The sequence below is a fragment of the Globicephala melas genome, chromosome 5, assembly GCF_963455315.2.
Source record: "Globicephala melas chromosome 5, mGloMel1.2, whole genome shotgun sequence".
Taxonomy (NCBI): Eukaryota; Metazoa; Chordata; class Mammalia; order Artiodactyla; family Delphinidae; genus Globicephala; species Globicephala melas.
The window spans coordinates 135,003,957-135,028,237 of record NC_083318.1 but is presented as its reverse complement, the minus strand read 5'-3'; the positions used below and the strand labels follow the sequence as shown (position 1 = coordinate 135,028,237).

At 36.3% G+C, this 24,281-nt stretch overlaps 1 protein-coding gene across 4 annotated transcripts in view; it reads right to left on the bottom strand.

Annotated features, from left to right (window-relative positions):
- Positions 1 to 24,281, bottom strand: part of FSTL5 (follistatin like 5) — a 670,505-nt gene that overhangs the window by 438,212 nt on the left and 208,012 nt on the right. For all 4 annotated transcript variants that reach the window (XM_030865721.3, XM_060299861.2, XM_030865720.3 and 1 more), the window contains exon 4: positions 398 to 646. In XM_030865721.3, the coding sequence (XP_030721581.1) occupies positions 398 to 646 (249 nt within the window). The remainder of the gene's footprint in view (positions 1 to 397; positions 647 to 24,281) is intronic.

The window sequence follows — 24,281 nt, the reverse complement described above, 5'->3', positions numbered from 1 at the left end:
GAGATGTTCTCACAGCATGGCTTGGCATTCATTCTTCTCTCAATTTCACTCCAGGTACATTTCAATGGGTGGAATTGGCTTGTTGACTGAATTGGCCACTCTGTGTCCCTAAGAAAACTGCCATGATTGGGAAGCCATATGGTGCAATGCTGTAAGCTATATTAAATTCTGAGTCATATTTTGGCCAGCTTTGTTCTCATGACTGAGATTCAGAATTGTATCCATGTAAATTTCTATCCACTTGCTGCTCACAAGTGTCATTAAGCTCACATTATTTTTCTTTATTTTTTTAGACACTTGCTATATAAAGTGGTGCTGGAGTTTACACTTAAAGGCACTAGTTGAGAAGACGGAAAAAATAGAGAAAGGTGACCCTTTAGGCTCACCCGGTATTTACCTCTGAAGAAGCAGTCTTCATTGTGGACAATGGTAATCTTGTGTTTTTTCAGGCAAGCAGCTCTGTGCACCTCACAGTGGTTTTCATAGAATTCTCCATCAGATCCACACACAGGTTTGTAGTGCCGATTGCAAAGGTCCATGCAGGCACATTCCGCTTGCCCTGTCTCTCTGCTGAGAACACAGTGCCTTCCCAAACCACAGTATTTGTTTTCACAAGATCCCAAAGGGCCATCCTGAATCAGGAATCCTAAGGACAAAGAATAGAAAATCACTTGGATTCATATGTCCAAATAAAATGCTGATGTCAAAGTTTAAAGGGAAAAGGAAAAAAATAATCTAAGAGAAATATAATATAATCAGAGTTCAGTTGTTCTCAGTGGAGAAGGGACTTGTATTAGAACCAGCAGGTGAACTTTTTCAAAATACCCTTAACATACTCCCCTTCTTTCCCATTTCTCCTTGAGCTCTCACCTCCCTACCCAATGAGTATTACAGTCCTTAAGGACAAGGGCTCTAAAGTTAAAATGCCTGAACTCAAATTCTCTACCAATTATTAGCTTTATGTCCTTGGATAAATTGCTTCTCTGTGCTAAGTTGTCCTATCTGTAATACAAGGTTGATAGTATAGATGATCTCCTACAGTTGTAAGGAACAGTACACATACTGGTCCACGGAAAGCACAGCCTTGACACATAGCAAATGTTTAACAAATGTCAACCTTTACATTAGCAGAATTCTGGTAGGAGAAAAGAAATGTACGTATATAATGTAGTAAATAGGAGAGAATAGGAATAAGAAGCAGTGTCTTGAAAACTTCTTTCTGGGTTTTAACATCTGATCCTTTCTTGTTTTGACATTTGCCACTTGGCAATTACTGGTGAATTTCATGACTAAATGAACAAATCATGAAGAATTTGATTGTCTTGTTACTTGTTCAGTCTAACAATCTACATTTGCATCAGAAAAGTATAGGTGGATCTAGCAGTCTTGTACTAAAACCAAACTAAGCAACTTAAATACTCAGGCCTTTATAGGTAAATCTGGCTTTTCTTCTTTGAGAACATTATCTGACTGAAAAGTAAAAAATGTCAGTAAACACACACACACACACACACACACATATATATAGAGAGAGAGAGAGAGAGAAATATATATACATGTATCTCAAGGAATAATATATATTCATATATATACACATGCATAAATGTGTGTGTACATATTTTTACCATTGGTGACACTTATATACTGCAAAAAATAAAGTTTTGAGCGGTTATAAACTTAAATTACAGTAATTTTATTAGATACTTAGTGTATATTTTCAGCTGGTTGATTTAAAACCATCTCCCTACATGATTGCATCACAATGATTAAGAACATGGTTTCTGATCCAGAGTTTAAATCATAGCTCCACCAGTTACAAACTTCAGGACCTTGGGTGGGTATCTAACACATCTATAACTTAGTTTCCTCATCTGTAAAATAGGACTAATAGTATCTTCAAACAGTTATCAAGATTAAAGGGTTTGTGAGGGAGAGATCAAGATGGCAGAGCAGAAGGAGGCTGGGCTCGACTCCCTTCACAAACACATCAAACTACAAATCCACGTAGAGTGACACTCACTGAAATCTACCTGGGACAAACACAACAGGTCTTCTACACCAAGGCTATAAATAAAGATCCACAGAGCATCTGACAGGAAGGGAGGAAATGATCAGGCATGGACCCACACCCTAGCAGGGGACACAGAAGAGGAATGAATATCACAGGCTTGGAGATTCTCCCTGGGAGCAAGGGATTCAAGCTACATACTAGGTGCCCCAGCCTGGGGCGTCCAACACCAGGAAGGTGAGTCCTCTTAGCTGGTTTGAAAACCAGTGGGGCTTACCAGAGGGCTGTAAGAACCCAAGACTCCATTCTTAAAAGAGCACACAGACTTACTCCCACTCACATCATGAAGGCAGAAGACTGAAATTCCCTGGGGCTCTGGCCAGCCCACCAGGACATCCTCTGCACACATCCAGCCTGCATGGCCTCCTGCTCCAGCCCATCTTGCTCCGGCGCTGCTCCCCGCTAAGGCAGAGTCTGTCATTGCCAATGAGACTGCACGTATTTGGAGGGAATGGAGCCGCCTGAGACCCCAGCACAGCCTCTGTCCAGTGCGGAGGTAGACACTGCCAGCTCATGAGTCCCTGTGCACCCTTGAGAGTGGACAGGGTCAGTTCACCTCTGCAGCACCAAGCCAGCCTCTAAAGACAGCGTGCACACCAGGGGGGAAAGTGAAACCAGCACAGAAGTGCAGGCCCAAGCACTCAAGCCCTGGCTGCATCCCAAATCAAGGTGGAGACTACCAACACACCTGGGTGAAAGCCAAATACCTCAGGGCTCTTGCTCTAGCTCCTCAAGCCTCATCCCTGCCCCAGATAGGGCAGTAATGGTTATTGAGCATAGACGATGCCCTGACCTTCTTCACCTGGCTCTGGTTGTGGCCCAACTACACCAGCACCACCACCCACCAAAGCAGGACACCCAAGGGAAGGACACAGCCTGTGCTCTCTTCAGATCCAGCTCTCCCACCAGAGCCACTGAACGAACATATGCAGAGTGTAGAGGGACACTCCCACACAAGGACACGCCACCAAGCCTGGGATAGGCAACTGTTTCACCTAGTTTCATAGAGAAAAAGAAAGTTAAACAGAATGAGAAGACAGAGGAATATACTTCAAATGAAAGAATAACAGCAAAAACAAACGAACAAACAAAAATCCCTGAAAAAAACCCTAGTGAAATAGAGGAAAATAATTTACCTGATAGAGTTCAAAGCAATAATAGTAAGAATGCTAACTGAACTGGGGGAGGTGGGGGGGAAATAGATGAACACAGTCAAATTTTAACAAAGAACTAGAAAATATAAAAAAGAACCAGTGAGAGCTGAAGAAAACCATAACTAAAATTAAAAACACACTAGAGGGAATTAACAGCAGACTAGGTATACAGAAGAACACATAAGTGATCTGGAAGATAGATAAAGGAAATTGCCCAAACAGAGCAGGAAAAATAAAGATTTTGTTTTTTTAAATGAGTAGTTTAAAGGACCTCTGGGACAACATCAAGTGTATTAACATTTGCATTACAGGTGTTGAGAAGGAGAAGAGAGAGAGGAAAAGGTGGAAAGTGTATTTGATGTAATTATGGCTGAAAACGTCCTGAACCTGAGGAAAGAAACAAATATACAGATCAGGAAGCACAGAGCATCCCTAACAAGATGAACCCAAAGAGACCCACACCAAGACATATCATAAATGGCATAGAGAAAAAAAAAGAGTCACACAGAAGGGAACCCCCAAAAAGCTATCAGCTCATTTCTTTGCAGAAACTTTTCAGGCCAGAATGGAATGGACTGATATATGCAAAGTGGTGAAAGCAAAAACCTAGGATACTCTACCCAGCAAAGTTATCATTCAGAATTGAGCCAGAGATAAAGAACTTCTCAGAGAAGCAAAAGCTGGAAGAATTGATCAATATTAAACTGATTTTACAAGAAGTGTTAAAGAGTCTTCTTTAAGTGAAAATAAAAGGGTACAACAAGAAATAAGAAATTATAGGGTGGAAAAATTCCCACCAGAAAAGGCAAGTACATAGTAAAGACTGTGGATCAATTGTTTCAATAATCTAGTATAAAGGTTAAAAGACAAAAATTATAAAATCAACTATAGGTACAATATACAGTTAAGGGTCAGACATTAAGATGTAAAATATGAAATCAAAAATATAAAATGTGTGGGGGGAGTAAGAAATATACAGGTTTTAGAACGTGTTTGTACTTTTTGTACTTAAACGACTATCAGGTTAAATCAAGCAGATGTACTTATAGGTCAACATATATGAACTTTATGGTAACTGCAAAACAAAAAGCTACAATAGATATACAAAACCTAGAGAGAAGGAAACACAAATATAACACTGAAGAAAATCATCAAAAAACAAAGAAAAGACTAAAAAGAAAAAAAGAAAACAGAGAAAAACAAAAACAAAAGCCAGTAAACAAATAACAAAATGGCAGTAAGTACATACCTATCAATAATCACTTTAAATGTCAAAGGACTAAATGCTCCAATCAGAAGACATAGGGTAGCAGATTGGATTAAAACACACAAAACGAACAAACAAAAAACAGGACCCATCTGTATGCTGCTTACAAGAGAATCACTTTAGAGCTAAAGACACACACAGACTGAAGGTGTGGGATGGAAAAAGATACTCCATGGAAATTGAAACAAAAGTAAGCTGGGTAGGCTTTTTATTTTAAAGTAGATTTTAAAACAAAGTCTATAATAAAAGACAAAGAAGGACATCATATTATGATAAAGAGATCAATACAACAAAAGGATATAGCATTTTTAAACATAAATGCACCTAATATAGGAGTGTTTAAATATATAAAGCAACAATTAACTGGCATAAATATGGGAGAAATTGACAATGATCCAGTATTAGTAGGGGATTTTAACACCATACTTTTATCCAGATAGAAAATTGATAAGGAAACAATGGCCTTAAATGACACATTATAACAGTTGGATTATATATATATATATATATATCTCTTACATTTAAAGGAATTAGAAAAAAGAACAAATAAAGCCTAAAGTCAGCACAAGGAAGGAAGTGATAAAGATCACATAGAAAAGTAGAGACAAAAAAATAGAAAAGATCAATGAAACCAAAGCTGTTTTTTTAAAAGATAAACAAAACTGAGTTAGGTTCATTAAGAAAAAAAAAAAAAGAGGACCCACATAAACAAAATAAAAAATGAAAGAGGAGAAATTACAACTGTTATGACAAAAATACAATAATAAGAGATTTTATGAACAATGATATGCCAACAAATTGGACAACCTAGAATTGGATACTTTCCTAGAAACATACATTGTTCAAGACTGAATCAGAAGAAATAGATACTCTGAACAGACTGATTATTAGAATTGAAATTGAATCAGTAATCAAAACACTACTGATAACTGTAAGTCCAGGACTGGATGGCTTCACAGGAGAATTCTACTGAACATGTAAAAAATAGTTAGTACCTATCTTTCTCAAACTATTCCAAAAAAGTGAAGAGGAGGGAACACTCCCAAATTCAGTCTGGGAGGCCACCATTACCCTGATACCATGACAAAATGAAAATTACATGCCAATATTCCTGAAGAATATAGATGAAAAATCCTCAACAAAATAAAAACAAAATTCAACAATATATAAAAAGGATTATTCACTATGATCAAGTGGGATTTATTTCAAGGATGCAAGCTTGGTTCATAACTTCAAATCAATGTGATACATCACATTAAAAATACAAAGGATAAAAAGCACATAATCATCTTGATAGACACACAAACATTTTATCAAATTCAACACACATGCGTCCTAAAAATTCTCAACAAAGTGGTATAGAATAAATATTTCTTAAGCATAATAAAGGCCATTATGACAAACCCACAGCTAGCATCATACTCAACTGTTAAAACCTGAAAGCTTTTCCTCTAAAATCAGGAACAAGAATCAAGACAAGGATAGCCACTCTCACCATTTCTACTTAACATATTATTTTAAGTCCTAGCCACCGAAATCAAACAAGAAAAAGAATGAAAAGGCATCCAAAGTGAAAGGGAAGATATAAAACTGTCACTATTTGCAGAGGATAGGATACTATAATAGAAAATCCTAAGGTCTTCACCAAAAAACTATTAGAACTAATAAATGAATACAGTAAAGCTGCAAGATACAAGATAAATCTACAGAAATCTGTTGCTTTTTATCCACTAGTAATAAACTATCAAAAAGAGAAAGCAAGAAAATAGTCCCATTTACAATAGCATTAAAATGAATAAAATACATAGGAATAAACTTGAAGGAGGTGAAGACCTACACTCTGAAAACTATGAGACAATGATGAAGGAAACTGAAGATGATACAGTAAAATTGAAAGATATCCTGTGTTCATGTATTGGAAGAATTAATACTGCTGAAGTGTCCATAAAGCAATCAACAAATTTAGTGCAATCTTTATCAATATAACCATGACTTTTTTCACAGAACTAGAAAAACAATCCGAAAATTTATATGGAAGCACAAATGACTCCAAATAGCCAAAGCAATCTTGAGAAAAAAGAACAAGACTGGAGGTATCACACCACCTGACTTCAGACACTACAAAACTAAAGTGATCAGAACACTATGGCACTGGCACAAAAACAGACACATAGGTCAATGGAACAGAACAGAGAGCCCAGAAACAAACTCATGCACATGTGGTCAATTAAACTATATCAAAGGAGGCAAAAATATATAATGGGGAATATACAGTCTCTTCAATACCTGGTGATGGAAAATTGGAACTCTACATATAGAAGAATGGCATTAGAACATTTTCTCTCACCTTATACAAAAATAAACTCAAAATGGATTAAAGACCTAAATGTAAGATATGAAACCATAAAACTCCTAGGGCAAAAAAAGTCAGCACACTCTTTCACATACATATTAGCAATAGTTTTTTAGATCTCTCTCCTCATGCAAGGGAAACAAAAGCAAAAATAAACAAATGGCACCTAATTAAATGTAAAAGTTTTTTCACAGCGAAGAAAACCATCAACAAAATGAAACAACCACCAACTGAATGGAAGATATTTGCAAAGGATATGGCTAATAAGGGATTAATATCCAAAATATATAAATACCGCATGCAACTCAATATCAAAAAAATAAACAATCCAGTTAAAAAATGGGCAGAAGACCTGATAGACATTTTTCCAAAGACATACAGATGTCCAAGAGAACATGAAAAAATGTTCAACATCACTAATCATGAGGAAAATGAAAATCAAAACCAAAATGAGATATCACCTCACACCTGCCAGAATGGTTATTGTCAAGGACACAACAAATAATAAATGTGAGATGTGGAGAAAAAGGAATAATAGTTTGCCCCAGCAATTCTACTCCTGGGTATATATCCAGGGAAAACGAAAAAAAACTAATTCAAAAAGACACATGCACCCCGGTGTTCAGAGCAACACTATTTACAACAGCCAAGATATGGAAGCAACCTCAGTGTCCATCAACAGATGAATGGATAAAGAAGACGTGGTGTATATACACCATGGAATATTACTCAGCCATAAAAAGAATAACATTTTGCTATTTGCAGCAACGTGGATAGACCTGAAGGGTATTATGCTTAGTGAAGTCAGTCAGACAGAGAAAGAAGAATGTTATATGCTTTCATTTATATGTAGAATCTAAAAAATAAAACAAACTCATGAATATAACAAAACAGTAACAGACTCATAGACAAGTGAACAAACTAGTAGTTATCAGTGCAGAGAGGGGTGGAGAAGGAAGCAAGTTAGGAGAAGGAGAGTAAGAGGTACACACTACTAGGTAGAATATAAATAAGATACAGGATGCAATGTACAGCACACGGAATATAGCCAATATGCTATAATAACTTTAAATGTAGTATAACCTATAAAAATATCTAATCACAGTGCTGCACACCTGAGACTAATATAACATTGTAAATCACTTATACTTCATTTGAAAACAAAATTAAAAGTCTTGGCACATGAAAAACTCCATTTAAATGTTAGTTATTATCACTACTTTTTAAAGTAATTAATTTTCATAAGAACAGATATACAAATAAAAAAGTATTTAAATAATCAATTTGTTTTTATAAATAAAACCCGTTAGGCATTTTGATTTTCATATAATGCATGTATTTCCATGTGGAATTTAGAAAAACTGAAATTAAAAAAAGGACCAAGACTATCAACAGTATAATTTTTAAAATTATTTTTTTTTTTTTAATTTTTTTTTTTTTGCGGTACGCGGGCCTCTCACTGCTGTGGCCTCTCCCGTTGCAGAGCACAGGCCCTGGACGCACAGGCTCAGCAGCCATGGCTCACAGGCCCAGCCACTCCGTGGCATGTGGGATCCTCCCCGACCGGGGCACGAACCCGTGTCCCCTGCATCGGCAGGCAGACTCTCAACCACTGCGCCACCAGGGAAGCCCCTAATTTATATTTTTGATAGAACTGTAAATTGGAACAACTGTTCTTCAAAGCAACTTAAAATTACTTGCACTCTTTGAAACCATATTATGATCTTTGTGAAACATTCTAAAACATTTAGAACAAAAAATAAGAAAAAAAGACAATAAAATTTATTGAATCAAGCTTTGCAATGTAGTGTTACTTTAAATAATTGATAATTACTATGAAATATTTAGTAGATTTTGGAAAATATATTTAATGCAGTATTTCTTGAAGTGTGGCACCTTAGAATGGCCTACAGAAGTTTTATAACATAGATTCAGCCTTCACTTTACCCTAGAGTTTCTGACTCAGTAGATCTAGGATTGAACCCCAAATTTATATTTCTAATTTCCCAGGTGATGATGTTATTTTGGTTTCTGGTATCAAACTTTTGGGCCTTTGACTTAATGAAATTCTAATTGCTAATTAAAATAAATACGACAAAAACAAAAAGACTAGGTAAACAATTACGAAATATTCTTAAGTGGAAAAGTGAGAACTTTATGTCATGATTAAAACCAGATAAAATCAAGCAAGTATTTGAATGAAACTAAGAAAGGATATGGAAAAATGAACACAATTGATTAGCTAATTGGATATGATACTGGGCAAATTTTTCTACTTTTACATAATTGCTTTTTTAGTGTTCAATATATTAATAAAAGAAATTCCATAACTGTGTCAATTACAACTGTAAAATAATGACTGATTTCATTTTGGAAAATCTTTTTCTTCATTTCTCTACTTATGCCTATTGTTGATCTTATGTTTATAGAGTCCAAAATGGGGCTGCCATTATAGCACAGGGATTTGACTCATATAGTTGTATTTTGCACAGTTTTATATCTTATATTTTCCTTATTTCCTTAATATCTTACTAACAACTAGTTTCTTGCTATCAAATAGTTTAAAATTTATGAATGGAGTATTTTATTTTTTTATTATCTAAGAATGAGTTTAAGGTCAACTGGGTCAAGAGATTATTTTACGTTTTGGTCACAAACTGAGGTGGCTAACAAAATCAGTACAATTTCTGAAAAAGAAGGAATGCTTTGCTATAAAATGAGGTCATTTATGGTATATTTATGTCAATGAGTATCTTTCCTTGATTCTCTCTTCTTCAATTTTTCCTCTTTTTGCTTGTGCTCCAGTTCAGAGATTTGTATTAGAATGGCCAATAAGCCATTTTCTAGAAGTTAAATGAACTATTTTACACTAGCTAGAAGCCGTGTGTTGCATATAGCTGCTACAATTAAAGGAAATTTAATTAATTCATATGCAATCCAAAAGAAAGCTCATATCATGTAAATGAATAACTAGAACATATCCTTTCTGACAGTAATTATCCATGACTAACACTGAACTTAAGTATCAGCTGAGATTAACTCAATTTAATCTGATCAACATGTCAAAGCTTTCTTTTAAGTATACTCAGATAACACACTAAATGAATTTTAATCAAGAACTTCTCTCTTGCTATCTCACAACTTGATAAAATAACATGTGTTCCCATAAAAGTGCTATATATTTAACAAGCACATTATTTTATAACTTCTATGCCTTCAGGGCATTACAAAGATTCCTCAGATTTAAAATAAACAAAGAACTGAAACAAAAGATGAAAGACACCAAGTCATAAAGCAAAATCATTCTATATAATTCCAAAGATAGTCTGCTCAGATTCTCAATGATGATGCAATTCTCTTCAAGTGGTTTATGTATATATACTTTATCAAATAGGTACTTCATATAGAGTGGATCTAATTTAAAATAAATTTTAATAAAATGTATTATTTTTATGTGCAAGGTACTATACTAGATGCTATAGAATAGATCAAAAGAGCAGTCACTGATACTTTTTCTAGTGGCTTAAAAAGGGCATGAGGCAGGCCTTGGGCCCAAGGAGAGAGTTAAAAATTTAGGGACATATTTAGGAGCACAAAGGAGCATGAGATGAATAACATCAGGTAAGACCTCACAAGTATTATATCATGTCATGGTTGAGGTTTATGCTCCAGGAATGGGTTAGGAGTTCAGAAGGCTGATATATGGAATAGACAAGGTATGAATTAAAGATTGATGTTGGATATAAAACAGTAACATCAGAGGGAAGAAAGAACCAGATTTTGACAAGCTAACTACCTCTAATGATAACAGTGGAACATAAGCAAAATTAATTAGAGTGCCAAGTTATTTGAGGTGTTAATTTTCTCATAAAAATGTATAATGTTTTGATACAAAATGTAAGTATTATGTTAACTTTGATTTGTTAAAAAGAACAATAGATTTTGGGGAAGAGAACAGGATTACAGTCTTTGCATTTCCACTACCTATTGGACTGACCTCAGCTGGGCTGCAATCTCCTTGGGTCAGATGTTTAAATGGTAAGATAAAAGGAAACTGATAAACCATATTTAGATTCACTCTCATCTGAAAAAAATCCTTTCATTTAAGAGTGCTTGGAAAAACAGTTTCTAATAAAAGGTAATGTTTGAGAATATATTTAGGAATCTTTCTCTAGAGTGCCTAATAGGTAAACTTCACCTGCAGGAAACAATCATATACTCATAATTCTCTACTTTAAACAATATTTATGTACTCTAGAAATAGCATCAGAGACCTTCAAGATGGTGGAGGAGTGAGACGTGGAGATCACCTTCCTACCCACAAATACATCAAAACTACATCTACATGTGGAACAACTCCTACAGAACACCTACTGAACGCTGGCAGAAGACCTCAGACCTCCCAAAAGGCAAGAAACTCCTCACGTACCTGGGTAGGGCAAAAGAAAAAAGAATAAACAGAGACAAAAGAATAGGGACGGGACCTGCACCAGCGGGAGGGAGCTGTGAAGGAGGAAGGGTTTCCACACACTAGGAGCCCCTTCACTGGCAGAGACTGCGGGTGGTGGCGGGGAAGCTTCAGAGCCACAGAAGAAAGCGCAGCAACGGGGGTATGGAGGGCAAAGCAGAGAGATTCCCGCACAGAGGATCGGTGCCGACCGGCACTCACCAGCCGAGAGGCTTCTCTGCTCACCCGCCGGGATGTGTGGGGGCTGGGAGGTGAGGCTCGGGCTTTGGAGGTTGGATCCCAGGGAGAGGACTGGGGTTGGCGGCGTGAATGCAGCCTGAAGGGGGCTAGTGCGCCAAGGCTAGCCAGGAGGGAGTCCGGGAAACGGTTTCCCTGCTGGAGAGGCAAGAAACCATGGTTTCCGGGTGCGCGAGGAGAGAGGCTTCCTGCTCCATGTGCCCAAAGATGGCAGAGTGCCGCCTAAGTGAGCTCCAGAGATGGGCGCAAGCTGCAGCTGTCATGTCGGACCCCAGAGATGGGCACAGACCACTACTGCTGCTGCTGCCGCCACCAATAATCCTGTGTGCAAGCCCAGGTTACTACCCACACCCCCCAGGGAGGCTGTGCAGCCCGCCACTGCCAGGGTCCCTTGATCGAGAGACGACTACTCCGGGAGAACACACGGCATGCCTCAGGCTGGGGCAATGTCACGCTGGCCTCTGCCGCCGCAGGTTCTCCCCACAGTCCAAATGTGACTACCGTGCCCCTCCCTCCCCCAGCCTGAGTGAGCAACAGAGCTCTAATCAGCCTCCGCTTTAACCACCTCCTGTCTGAGCAGGGAAGAGATGCATTAGGGCAGCCTACATGCAGAGGCGGGGCCAAAACCAAAGCTGAACCCCAGGAGCTGTGCAAACAAAGAAGAGAAAGGGAAATGTCTCCCAGCAGCCTCAGGAGCAGCAGATTAAATCCCCACAAGTGGTTGATTAACCCTGCATCTGTGAAATACCTGAATAGACAAGAAATATTCCCAAATTTGAGGTGGTGGACTTTGGGAGCAACTGTAAACTTGGGGTTTGCTTTCTGTGTTTTATCTGTTTTTGGTTTTATGTTTATCTTAGTGTAGATTTTAGTTGTTGTTTTCATTGGTGGGTTTTATTGGTTTGGTTGCTCTCTTTCTTTTTTTCTTTTTCTTTTTTCTCTTTTTGTGATTGTGTGTGTTTCTTTGTGAGATTTTGTCAGCTTAGCTTTGCATTTACCATTTGCCTTGGGGTTCTGTATGTTCATTTTTTGTTTTTGTTTTTATGAGTGTGTGTGTGTGTTTCTATGTGTGATTTTGTCTGTTTAGTTTTGCTTTTTCCATTTTTTTTGGAGTTCTGTTTGTTCAAGTTTTTTTCTTTTTCTTCCTTTCTTCTGTGCCATGCAGCTGGCAGGGTCTTGGTGCTCTGGCTGGGTGTCAGGCCTGAGCCTTTGAAGTGGAAAAGCCAAGTCCAGGATATTGAAATACCAGAGACCTCTCAGCCCCATGTAATATTAATTGGAGAGAGCTCTCCCAGAAATCTCTGTCTCAACACTAAGACCCAGCTCCACCCAACAGCCAGCAAACCCCAGTGCGGGAAGCCCCATGACAAACAACTCGCAAGACAAGAACACAACCCCACTCATTAGAAGATAGCCTGCCTAAAGTCACACTAAGCTCACCAACACTCCAAAACACACCACCAGACACGGCCCAGCCCACAGAGGACCAAATGCATCTCCATCCACCAGAACACAGGCACCAGTCCCGCCCAGCAGGAAGCCTGTACAAGCCCTGAACCAACCTCATGCACTGGTGACAGACACCAAAAATAACAGGAAATACAAACCTGCAGCCTGCAAAAAGGAGACCCCAAACACTGTAGGTTAAACAAAATGAGAAGACAGAGAAATATGCAGCAGATGAAGGAGCAAAGTGAAAACCCACCAGACCAAACAAATAAAGAGGAAGTAGGCAGTCTACCTGAAAAAGAATTCAGAGTAATGACAGTAAAGATGATCCAAAATCTCAGAAGTAGAATGGAGAAAACTCTAGAAATGTTTAACAAGGACCTAGAAGAACTAAAGAACAAATAAGCAATGATGAAAAACACATATAAATGAAATTAAAAATACTCTAGAAGGAATCAATAGCAGAATAACTGAAGCAGAAGAATGGATAAGTGACCTGGAAGATAGAATACTGAAAATAACTGCCACAGAGCAGAATAAAGAAAAAACAATGAAAAGAAATGAGGACAGTCTCAGAGACCTCTGGGACAACATTAAATGAACCAATATTTGAATTATAGGAGTCCCAGGAGAAGAAGAGAAAAAGAAAAGGTTTGAGAATATATTTGAAGAGATTATAGGTGAAAACTTCCCTAATATAGGGAAGGAAATACTCAGCAAGTCCAGGAAGTACAGTGAGTCCCATTCAGGACAAATCCAAGGAGAAATATGCCAAGACACATATTAATAAAAGTAACAAAAATTAAATTTTGAGAAAAAATAGTAAAAGCTGCAAGGGAGAAGCAAAAAATAACATACAAGGGAAACCCCGTAAGGTTAACAGCTGAGATTTCAGCAGAAACTCTGCAAGAAAGAAGGGAGAGGCAGGACATATTCAAAGTGCTGAAAGGGGAAAACCTGCAACCAAGATTCCTCTACCCAGCAGGGATCTCATTCCGATTCAATGGAAAAATTAAAACATTTAAAGACAAGCAAAAGCTAAGAGAATTCAGTACCACTAAACCAGCATACGACAAATGCTAAAGGAACCTCTCTAGGCAGGAAATACAAGAAAAGGAAAAGACCTAAGATAACAAACCCAAAATAATTAACAAAATGGTAACAAGAACATACACATCGATAATTACCTTAAATGTAAATGGATTAAATACTCCAACCAAAAGACACAGACTAGCTGAATGGATACAACAACAAGACCTGTACACATGCTGTCTACAAGAGACCCACTTCAGACCTAGGGACACATACAGACTGAAAGTGACGGGGTGGAAAAAGATATTCCATGTAAATGGAAATCAAAAGAAAGCTGGAGTAGCAATAATCAGACAAAATAAAATATAGACTATTTTAATAATAGTAATAATAAATAATAATAAATAACAATAAAATAAATATTATTTATTTTACTATTATAATAAATATTATTTAATAATAATAATAAAATATAGACTATTTTATATTTTATAAAATATAGACTATAAAATAAAGACTATTACAAGAGACAAAGAAGGACACTACATAATCATCAAGGGATCAATCAAAGAATATACAACAATTGTAAATATTTATACACCCAACGTAGGAGGACTTCAATACATAAGGCAAATGCCATTAGCCATAAAAGGGGAAATCAACAGTAATACAATCATAGTAGGGGATTTTAACACCCCACGTTCATCAATGGACAGATCATCCAAAGTGAAAATAAATAAGGAGACACAAGCTTAAAATGACACATTAGACCCGATGGACTTAATTGCTATTTATAGGACATTCCATCCAAAAACAACAGAATAAACTTTCTTCTCAAGTGCTTATGGAACATTCTCCAGGATAGATCATATCTTGGGTCACAAAGCAAGCTTTGGTAAATTTAAGAAAATTGAAATCATATCAAGTCTCTTTTCTGACTACAACACTATGAGACTAGCTATCAATTACAGGAAAAAAAAACTGTAAAAAATACAAACACATGGAGGCTAAAAAACGCACTACTAAATAACCAAGAGATCACTGAATAAACCAAATAGGAAATCAATAAATCCCTAGAAACAAATGACAATGAAAACACGATGACCCAAAGTCTATGGGTCGCAGCAAAACAGTTCTAAGAGGGAAGTTTATAGTAACACAATCCTACCTCAAGGAGCAAGAAAAATCTCAAATAAAAAACCTAACCTAAAACCTAAAACAGTTAGAGAAAGAAGAACAAAAAAACCCATAGTTAGCAGAAGGAAAGAAATCATAAAGATCAGATCAGAAATAAATGAAAAAGAAATGAAGGGAACAGCAGCAAAGATCAATAAAACTAATAGCTGCTTCTGAGAAGATAAAAAGAAATTGATAAACAATTAGCCAGACTCATCAAGAAAAAGGGAGAAGACTCAAATCAACAGAATTAGAAGTGAAAAGGAGAAGTAACAACTGACACTGCAGAAATACATAGTATCATGAGAGACTACTGCAAGGAATTATATGCCAATAAAATGGACAACCTGGAAGAAATGAACAAATTCTTAGAAAAGTACAAACTTCCAAGAATGAACCAGGAAAGAAGAGATGATATGAACAGACCAATCACAAGCACTGAAATAGAAACTGTGATTAAAAATCTTCCAACAAACAAAAGCCCAGGACCAGAGAGGTTTACAGGAGATATCTATCAAACATTTACAGAAGAGCTAACACCAATCCTTCTCAATCTCTTCCAAAATATAGCAGAGAGAGGAACACTCCCAAATTCATTCTATGAGGCCACAATCACCTGATACCAAAATGAGACAAAGATGTCATAAAAAAAGAAAACTACAGGCCAATATCACTGATGAACATAGATACAAAAATCCTCAACAAAATTCTAGCAAACAGAATCCAACAGCACACTAAAAGGATCATACACCATGAACAGGTAGGGTTTATCCCAGGAATGCAAGGACTCTTCAATATATGCAAATTAATCAAAATGATAAACCATATTAACAAATTGATGGATAAAAACCATATAATAATCTCAATAGATGCAGAAAAAGCTTTCAACAAATTTCAATACTCATTTATGATAAAAACTCTCCAGAAAGTAGGCAGAGAGGGAACCCACCTCAACAAAATTAAGACCTTACATGACAAATCCACTGCCAACATCATTCTAAATGGTGAAAAACTGAACACATTTGCTCTAAGATGAGGAAAAAGACAAGGATGCCCACTCTCACCACTATTATTCAACATAACTTAGGAAGTTTTAGCCACAGCAATCAGAGAAGAAAAAGAAATAAAAGGAATCCAAATCGGAAAAGAAGTAAAGCTGTCACTGTTTGCAGATGACATGATACTATACATAGAGAATCCTAAAGTTGCTACCAGAAAACTACTAGAGCTAATCAATGAATTTGGTAAGGTTGCAGGATACAAAATTAATGCACAGAAATCTCTTGCATTCTTATACACTAATGATGAAAAATCTGGAAGAGAAATTAAGGAAACACTCCCATTTACTACTGCAACAAAAAGAATAAAATACCTAGGAATAAACCTACCTAAGGAGACAAAAGACCAGTATGCAGAAAACTATGAGACACAAATGAAAGAAATCAAAGACGGTACAAACAGATGGAGAGATATCCCATGTTCTTGGATTGGAAGAATCAAGATTGTGAAAATGACTATACTACTCAAAGCCATCTACAGATTCAATGCAATCCCTATCAAGCTACCAATGGCATTTTTCACAGAACTAGAACAAAAAATTTAACAATTTGTATGGAAACACAAAACCCACGAACAACCAAAGCAATCTTGAGAAAGAAAAACAGAGCTGGAGGAAACTGGCACAAAAACAGAAATAGAGATCAAAGGAACAGGATAGAAAACCCAGAGATAAGCCTACGCACCTATGGTCACCTTATCTTTCACGAAGGAGGCAAGAATATACAACGGAGAAAAGACAGCCTCTTCAATAAGTGGTACTGTGAAAACGGGACAGCTAGATGTAACAGGATGAAATTAGAACACTCCCTAACACCATACACAAAAATAAACTCAAAATGGATTAAAGACCTAAATGTAAGGCCAGACACTATAAAACTCTTAGAGGAAAACATAGGCAGAACACTCTATGGCATAAATCAAAGCAAGATCTTTCTCTGACCCACCTCCTAGAGAAATGGAAATAAAAACAAAAATAAACAAATGGGACGTAATGAAACTTAAAAGCTTTTGCACAGCAAAGGGACCATAAACAAGACAAAAAGACAATCCTCAGAATGGGAGAAAATATTTGCAAACAAAGCAACTGACAAAGGATTAATTTCCAATATATATAAGCACTTGTGCAGCTCAATATCAAAAAAACAAACAACCAATCCAAAACTGGGCAGAAGACCTAAACAGACATTTCTCCAAGGAAGATATACAGATTGCCAACAAACACATGAAAGGATGCTCAACATCACTAATCATTAGAGAAATGCAAATAAAAAACACAATGAGGTATCACCTCGCACCAGTCAGAATGGCCATCATCCAAAAATCTACAAACAATAAATGCTGGAGAGGGTGTGGAGAAAAGGGAATCCTCTTGCACTGTTGGTGGAGATGTAAATTGATACAGCCACTATGGAGAACAGTAGGGAGGTTCCTTAAAAAACTAAAAGTATAATTACCATACAACCCAGCAATCCCACTACTGGGCATATACCCTGAGAAAACCATAATTCAAAAAGAGTCATGTACCACAGTGTTCATTGCAGCTCTATTTACAATAGCCAGGACATGGAAGCAACCTAAGTGTTCATCAATACATGAATGGATAAAGAAGAAATGGCACATATATGCAATGGAATATTACTCAGTCATAAAAAGAAATGAAATTGAGTTATTTTAGTGAGGTGGATGGACCTAGAGTCTGTCCTATAAAGCGAAGTAAGTCAGAAAGAGAAAAACAAATACCTTATGCTAACACATATATATGGAAGCTAAAAAAAAAAAAGATTCTGAAGAACCTAGGGACAGGACAGGAATAAAGATGCAGATGTAGAGAATGGAAATCAAATGGTTTTTAATGACTTGATTTTATGCTTTCAATTAAGGGACTTAATGGGGGTTTTTTTTGAGAATTTTTAGGTTCACAGCAAAATTGAGTGGAAAGTACAGAAAGTTTCATAAACCAGGCACAGAAAAGACAAATACGGTATGATTCCACTTATATGAGCTACTTAGAATAGTCAAAATCATACAAAATTAAAGTAGAATGGTAGTTTGACAGGGACCAGGGGAGAGGGGAATAGAGAATTATTGTTTAATAAGTATAGAGTTTCAGTTTTGCAAGATGAAAAGATTTCTGGAGATGGATGATGGTGATGGTTGCACAACAGTTATGAATGTACTTAATGCCACTGAACTGTACACATAAGACAGTTAAGATAGATTTTATGTTATATGCATTTTTCCACAAAAAATTGGCAAAAAAAAGGTGCAGAGTTCCTACATAACCCCTCCTTCCAAAAACATACAGCCTTCACCACCATCAATCAACTTAAGCATCTACTGTTTGCAAACAAGAGACCTTTATATATTTCCTAAGAATCAAATTATTACCGTATCTGAAACAGCATACTTCTATAAATAAATTATAAAACTTCAATCTCAGTCATTTTTGAGTCATTTTTGAGGCTTTTTCTTTCACTTTTGAGGGTTTAGGCCTAGGTTTCAGAGTTAAACTGAAATAGCAAGGCATGGGAGATAAATATATTGACCTCAGGTTCAGACCACACAGTTCATTCCTGATACAATTCTGGGTTTTTATTCTCATGGTCACTCAAGTTCTTTGAACATTAAAAAGAAAAATTAGGACAAAAAGCACTCTCTCTAGGCTCATCAACTCATTTCCTTCAAGCTCCCATTTCTGTCCTCCACCATCTGTGGTTTAAAACTATTTCATGTCTCATTTATCCAAAAACTTTACTCATTCTCTGAATCCTCTCCATTCCACCAGCTTAGGTGTCAGGAATAAAAGCAGTTTTTTTCAGCTTTTCATTGACTTACCTTCCCTGAAGTAACAGACACAAATTCAATCCATTGATTAAACTGGACAAAGGTTAAGTTTATTCATGCTCTTGTCTTCAAATGAACAAATCATATTAAGTTTCTGACTGACAAACTCCCAGTCAAATGTGATTTTTCAGAAATCTAATGGTTATGGAGTTATAGAGTATGTATGCATGCATGTATGTGCTTAGAGACATTTAATAATTTAGGTTAGGTTACTGCTTTCTTGCGGACAGCTTTAAGACATCCGCTTATCCTGTAACACAAGCACAAGTCTCTGTAAAAGATGTGATACTCACTTGCCAAGAAATAAACTAGGTGGATCATTGTAGGTGTGTCTTTTTACTTCTGCCCCTTTTCTTACTGAAATCAGAGCCCCACGCTGAAGTTAATTTCTTTTTAAAATTCTGTAAGCCAGCACATATGGATAATAGAATGCTACCTGAAACGTATTATGTCACCACCATAACAAAAGACCACCTATTCCAGTCTAGTAAGGTTCTGGAAGGCATTCCAGAGAACAAGCTGGTACTGTACAGGAATTAGTCATGTAGAGAAGAGAATCATGAGAGGAGACTTGGGGCAAAAGTGTGAATTTATGCGCAAAGTGATTGAGTGTTGCCAAAGTGTAGTGATTATGGCTGAGATTGTTGGAAAATATGGTTAACAAACTAGGGAAATGATAATAGACGTCCTGAAGGCTATACTAAGGTTATGTTACTGAGGTTGTGGAAGTTACTACGTTTAAGGAGTGTCTGTAGACTCTAAAAAAGAAACACCAGGAGTTAGGAAGCTACCACCCTAGTCTAGGTAAAAATAACCTGTCAGAACAAGGAGAGAACTATAAGAAAATCAATTTTTGGAGCAACATGAAATGAATTAAAAAGAGAGGGGGCAAAAAGTGTAACTTTGAACATAAAGGAAGGAGTCAAAGGTGGTTGTAAATAAAGATAATTGTGTGAATAGCCTTGTCAGTGGTCAAAGGAATTCTTAACTAATATTCTTGAATAATAATAACAACAGTAAGCACAAGAACAATAAATAATTGGCTGTGGATTAAAGTGACACAACTGAGGGTGGAAACCAAATACATTTAATTGCACTAATCTGCAAAGTCATGTTGTGTTTCATCAATACTCAGCCATCTCACAAGGAAGAGTGGAGCTATAAGATTATGGCACTATTCAGAGCAATGTTCCATGTGGTGGAAGGATTTGAATGGATAAGAAGCAAAACAGAAGAAAGTACTGCTCACAGGATACAAGGAACAGGGTACAAATAGGGGAAACAAAGCAAAGTTTCCTAAACTCTTGCCTGGTAAATTGTTTTGTACTTTAATATCACTTATAGTCAAGGAGTTAAGTCCAACATAGGCTGTTCAGCTGAAATGACAATATCTTGACTTTTCTCTAATATTTATGAAAATAAGAAATTCTCTTTCCATCCACCCTAGTAATAGGAGACTTTTTAAATTGCCAAGATCTTAAATCTTTTTTTTTTCAAAATACTGTTTATTATCTCCTTTATGTTCATAAGCTCTGATACTTGGCGCTGCTGTTTTCATGTGTCTGAAAATTAAGCTCTACATAGCAGAAATATGATTTAAATATCTTAAAAATAATTACCCTAACAATAAAAATACTTACAATATTAAAATGGTTAATGTATTAGTATTTAAAATCCCATTTAGCATAAGTCCCACGGTGATATCTACGTCTTTGGCCTTACTGATTTATCTCTACTCTGTAGCACTGTAAATATTTTGGTTTTGCTCCATATCACTCTGTTTATTATTTTTCATTTTTGAAAAATCAATTTGTTTTTTAAAACTTATTCCATACTTATGACTTCTACATATTTGGAATCTTCCCTTTTCCAAAAAATGAAATCGATATTTTAAAATTCATCACTTAACCAAAGCAAAAGTTTTTCAGTCGTTTTTAAGGATTATTTTATTAATTTTGTTAGTTAATTGCATCATGTTCTTAGCCTCCTGAATATTTTGGTTTTGGTGTTTTTCCCATCACTGGCTTTGTCATTTCAAACCATTGATAAACTCTCTACAAGTTATACAACAAAACAAAACATTACACTACAATACATACATGTTTCCTTTTATTTAATTTACATATGATAATCTTCTGCATACACATCTTTATATCACATATAATTTGATTAGACAGTAATACTGTTTTTCTGTTTCACATTGTTGGCAGACAGATATGTCAGGTTCTCTGTAAACTTAGAAGTTACTTTATGACCTGGATCCTCTCTCTCCCTACTGTGCAAGCAGATCTGGCACTGATGCTCTTTTCCAAGGGTTTCTCTCATTTGTTTCAGGTTCCAGGGCCACAGGATCCCACTGGACTGATATTTTATGGTGTTAATAACTTGGTGACTATCACTGCTTGTTCCCTCTGCCCATCTCCTCCTTCTTGGGTGTAGAGGCTGTATTATAGAACTCTCTACTTGAAGGTAATGCCCTAAGTACTGAACAGTATACTAAGATGCTTAGACTTACAAGGGCCTTATATTTTAGTAGGGCTATGATGTAACTAAAACGTAAATACTCTAAAAGGTAAAAAAAAAAAACCTTGTCACATGGGAGACAGAGTGATATGAAATTTTAGAGAAGAGAGATTGTTCTTTAGAGGGAAAGTAACACAAGCTTCCTAATAAACTCAGATTTTATCAGGGATTTTTTAAAATTGGTTAGGCTTTTGACAGGTGGAAATGGGTTGGAAAAGGAAAAGCATGGGAAGACAAAAAAGCAATATTCTATGTTCCAAAAAACTTGACCCTGCTCTCATTTTCCTTACCTGTTATTTCAGAGTGATAATTTCCCTAAGCTGGTAAACCCATCATTATTATGGTCCCAACAAAGGACAACTAGCAAAACCTACTGTATCTCTTCTTAAACAGTTTTACTTTTAAACAATTAATTACCATGTATTTTCAAAAATTATATAAGAAGCAGTACAATATAGCTTTTTCTATATATTTAGTTCTTTGAGTGGTAGCTCTGAAGTAGAAAAGAAATAAGAAAACATCTCAAACCAAGTTTCCCTTCCAATAACGACCATTTATGTATACTGACTAAAACATTTTCCTAAGCATTTTTCCTCCTTTGTAACAATCCTAGGAAATAATTGCCATGTGTTTCCTGTTTTACGAATAGAGAAGAAACTAACTCAGAATGGTTACTTATCACGTCCTAGGTCACACAACTGTGAGCGAAAGCACCAAGCTTCAAACTCATGTCTGTTTGAACTATTAAAAATTATGTGATTCTGCCTGGATGTCATTCCTATTGATTTGTACAATTCTGGTGGAATATATAGGAGATAAGTATTATAGGCAACTGGAAATGGAAACTTGATCTTAGCAGGAATCTGAATTTGACAACCATCTATATAAGATGATAGGTGAAGCTATGAGTGAATGTATTACAAAAAAAATAAAAGTATATGGAGAAGGGACAATTGGAAATATCTGGACTTGGACTTAAGCAGTTTTTCAAGAGGACTGGGAACACCTTCACCCTCAGACATTAAAGACATTAAAGTGTCTATTTCAAAAAGGCTCATTTTTCTCACTAGTGGTTGGAAGCCTTGGACCTGGAGTCCTACTGCCTGGGTTTGAAACTTGGCTGCATCAGTAACTTGTTCTTGTAATCTTGGAAATTTTCTTGGCTTCTTTTTGCTTTGTTTTCTCATCAGTAAAATGGAGGTGGTAATGGAAATGATCTAATTGAATTATTGTAAATTAATGCCTATAAAGCCCATGAAATAGTCCCTATCAGATAAGTGCAACATTAATGTTATGTATTATTAACATTATTATTGCTGCTGTTATTGTGGTTACGTTATTTTACCCTAAAATTCAACCCAAAATGTAGGCAGTTGTCAAAGTTATATCCCCGAGTTTATGTGGTATTTGATGCTTACTGAAACAACATTTACCATGATAGGCTGCCAGGTTAACCCATGAACTTTTACTTAACCATCAATGATTCAATAGTATAAGCCATATTGATGATATTACAGAAAATAATCATTATGTGTAAAACATTCTTAAACCAAATATGGTCAGAAATTTATCTTTGGATCTCATGACCATATTTCTTCTCTTGTAGGAAATTTCCTGTCCACATTGTCAATGTATCGAGTAATAGAAGTAAGAACTCCTTCAGCTCCTACTTATTCTGTTTAGCAAAGGAGTTCCAGTTTTTACAAATGCAGGGCATTTGTAAAGGGTTGTAAAGAGAAGAATGAGAACATTAAGACAGTAGGGAAAGAAAACTATGGAAACCTGTTGTTTCTCTCAATTTTGATTCCCAGATAATCTTTGCTTCCAGTTCTTTCTCTGTTCTCAGGTATACAGCATCAATGGTGCAGAACCCTCTGCCTTTCCTCAACAAGGTCAACCATCTCGTAATGTCTTCCTGCAAAGGCCATCCTATACTGCTTCATATCCATCAGCTTACCAGTGGCTGTCCTCATAGACCTAAGGAAATTGGTGTTATCGAATGCATCTCTCTTTTGAAAACTCTGATTTATATCTAGGGCTGCAGAGTCAGAGCCATTTCCTTAATCACCAGGAAGAGGTAATTAGAGTTTGGACATTTGGAAGGACTGTTCATGGAATTCTTCTGGAGAAGGTGAGGACTTTTTTCAAGCTTCTGTGTATCACATTCTACCTCTTCCTTTGCATGTGTCTCCGTTGCCTTGATTCTCAGTCATTTTTGCCCTATGCCATTTTCCTTGTAGTCAACTTTTATCCAGTCAGGTCCAATTAACAGATTTTCTTCCTAGGTTTCTCAATGGTCCTGATGGCAACCAATAGGATAAATCTGTACATCCTTCACAAGTAGTCTTACAAGAAAAGCATAGACTTAAAGACCTTCTCCTGAAACTTTTAGTAAATGAACAAACAAGCAAAGAAAAAATAGGAACTACTTTCACCCAGCACACAGCTTCCTTTAATGAAATACAGATCAAAGTTTCTTCATCGTTATTCTTTTGGGGAATTGTAGAAAATAAGAAGCAATGACAATTCCTTTATATTTTACATGCATACATGCAATTACATAATCTGAGTATATGTATGTGTACCTAGATATACAGTACCATACATATATTTTCTTCTTAAGTGCACTTCTGGTTTACTATGGCATATTG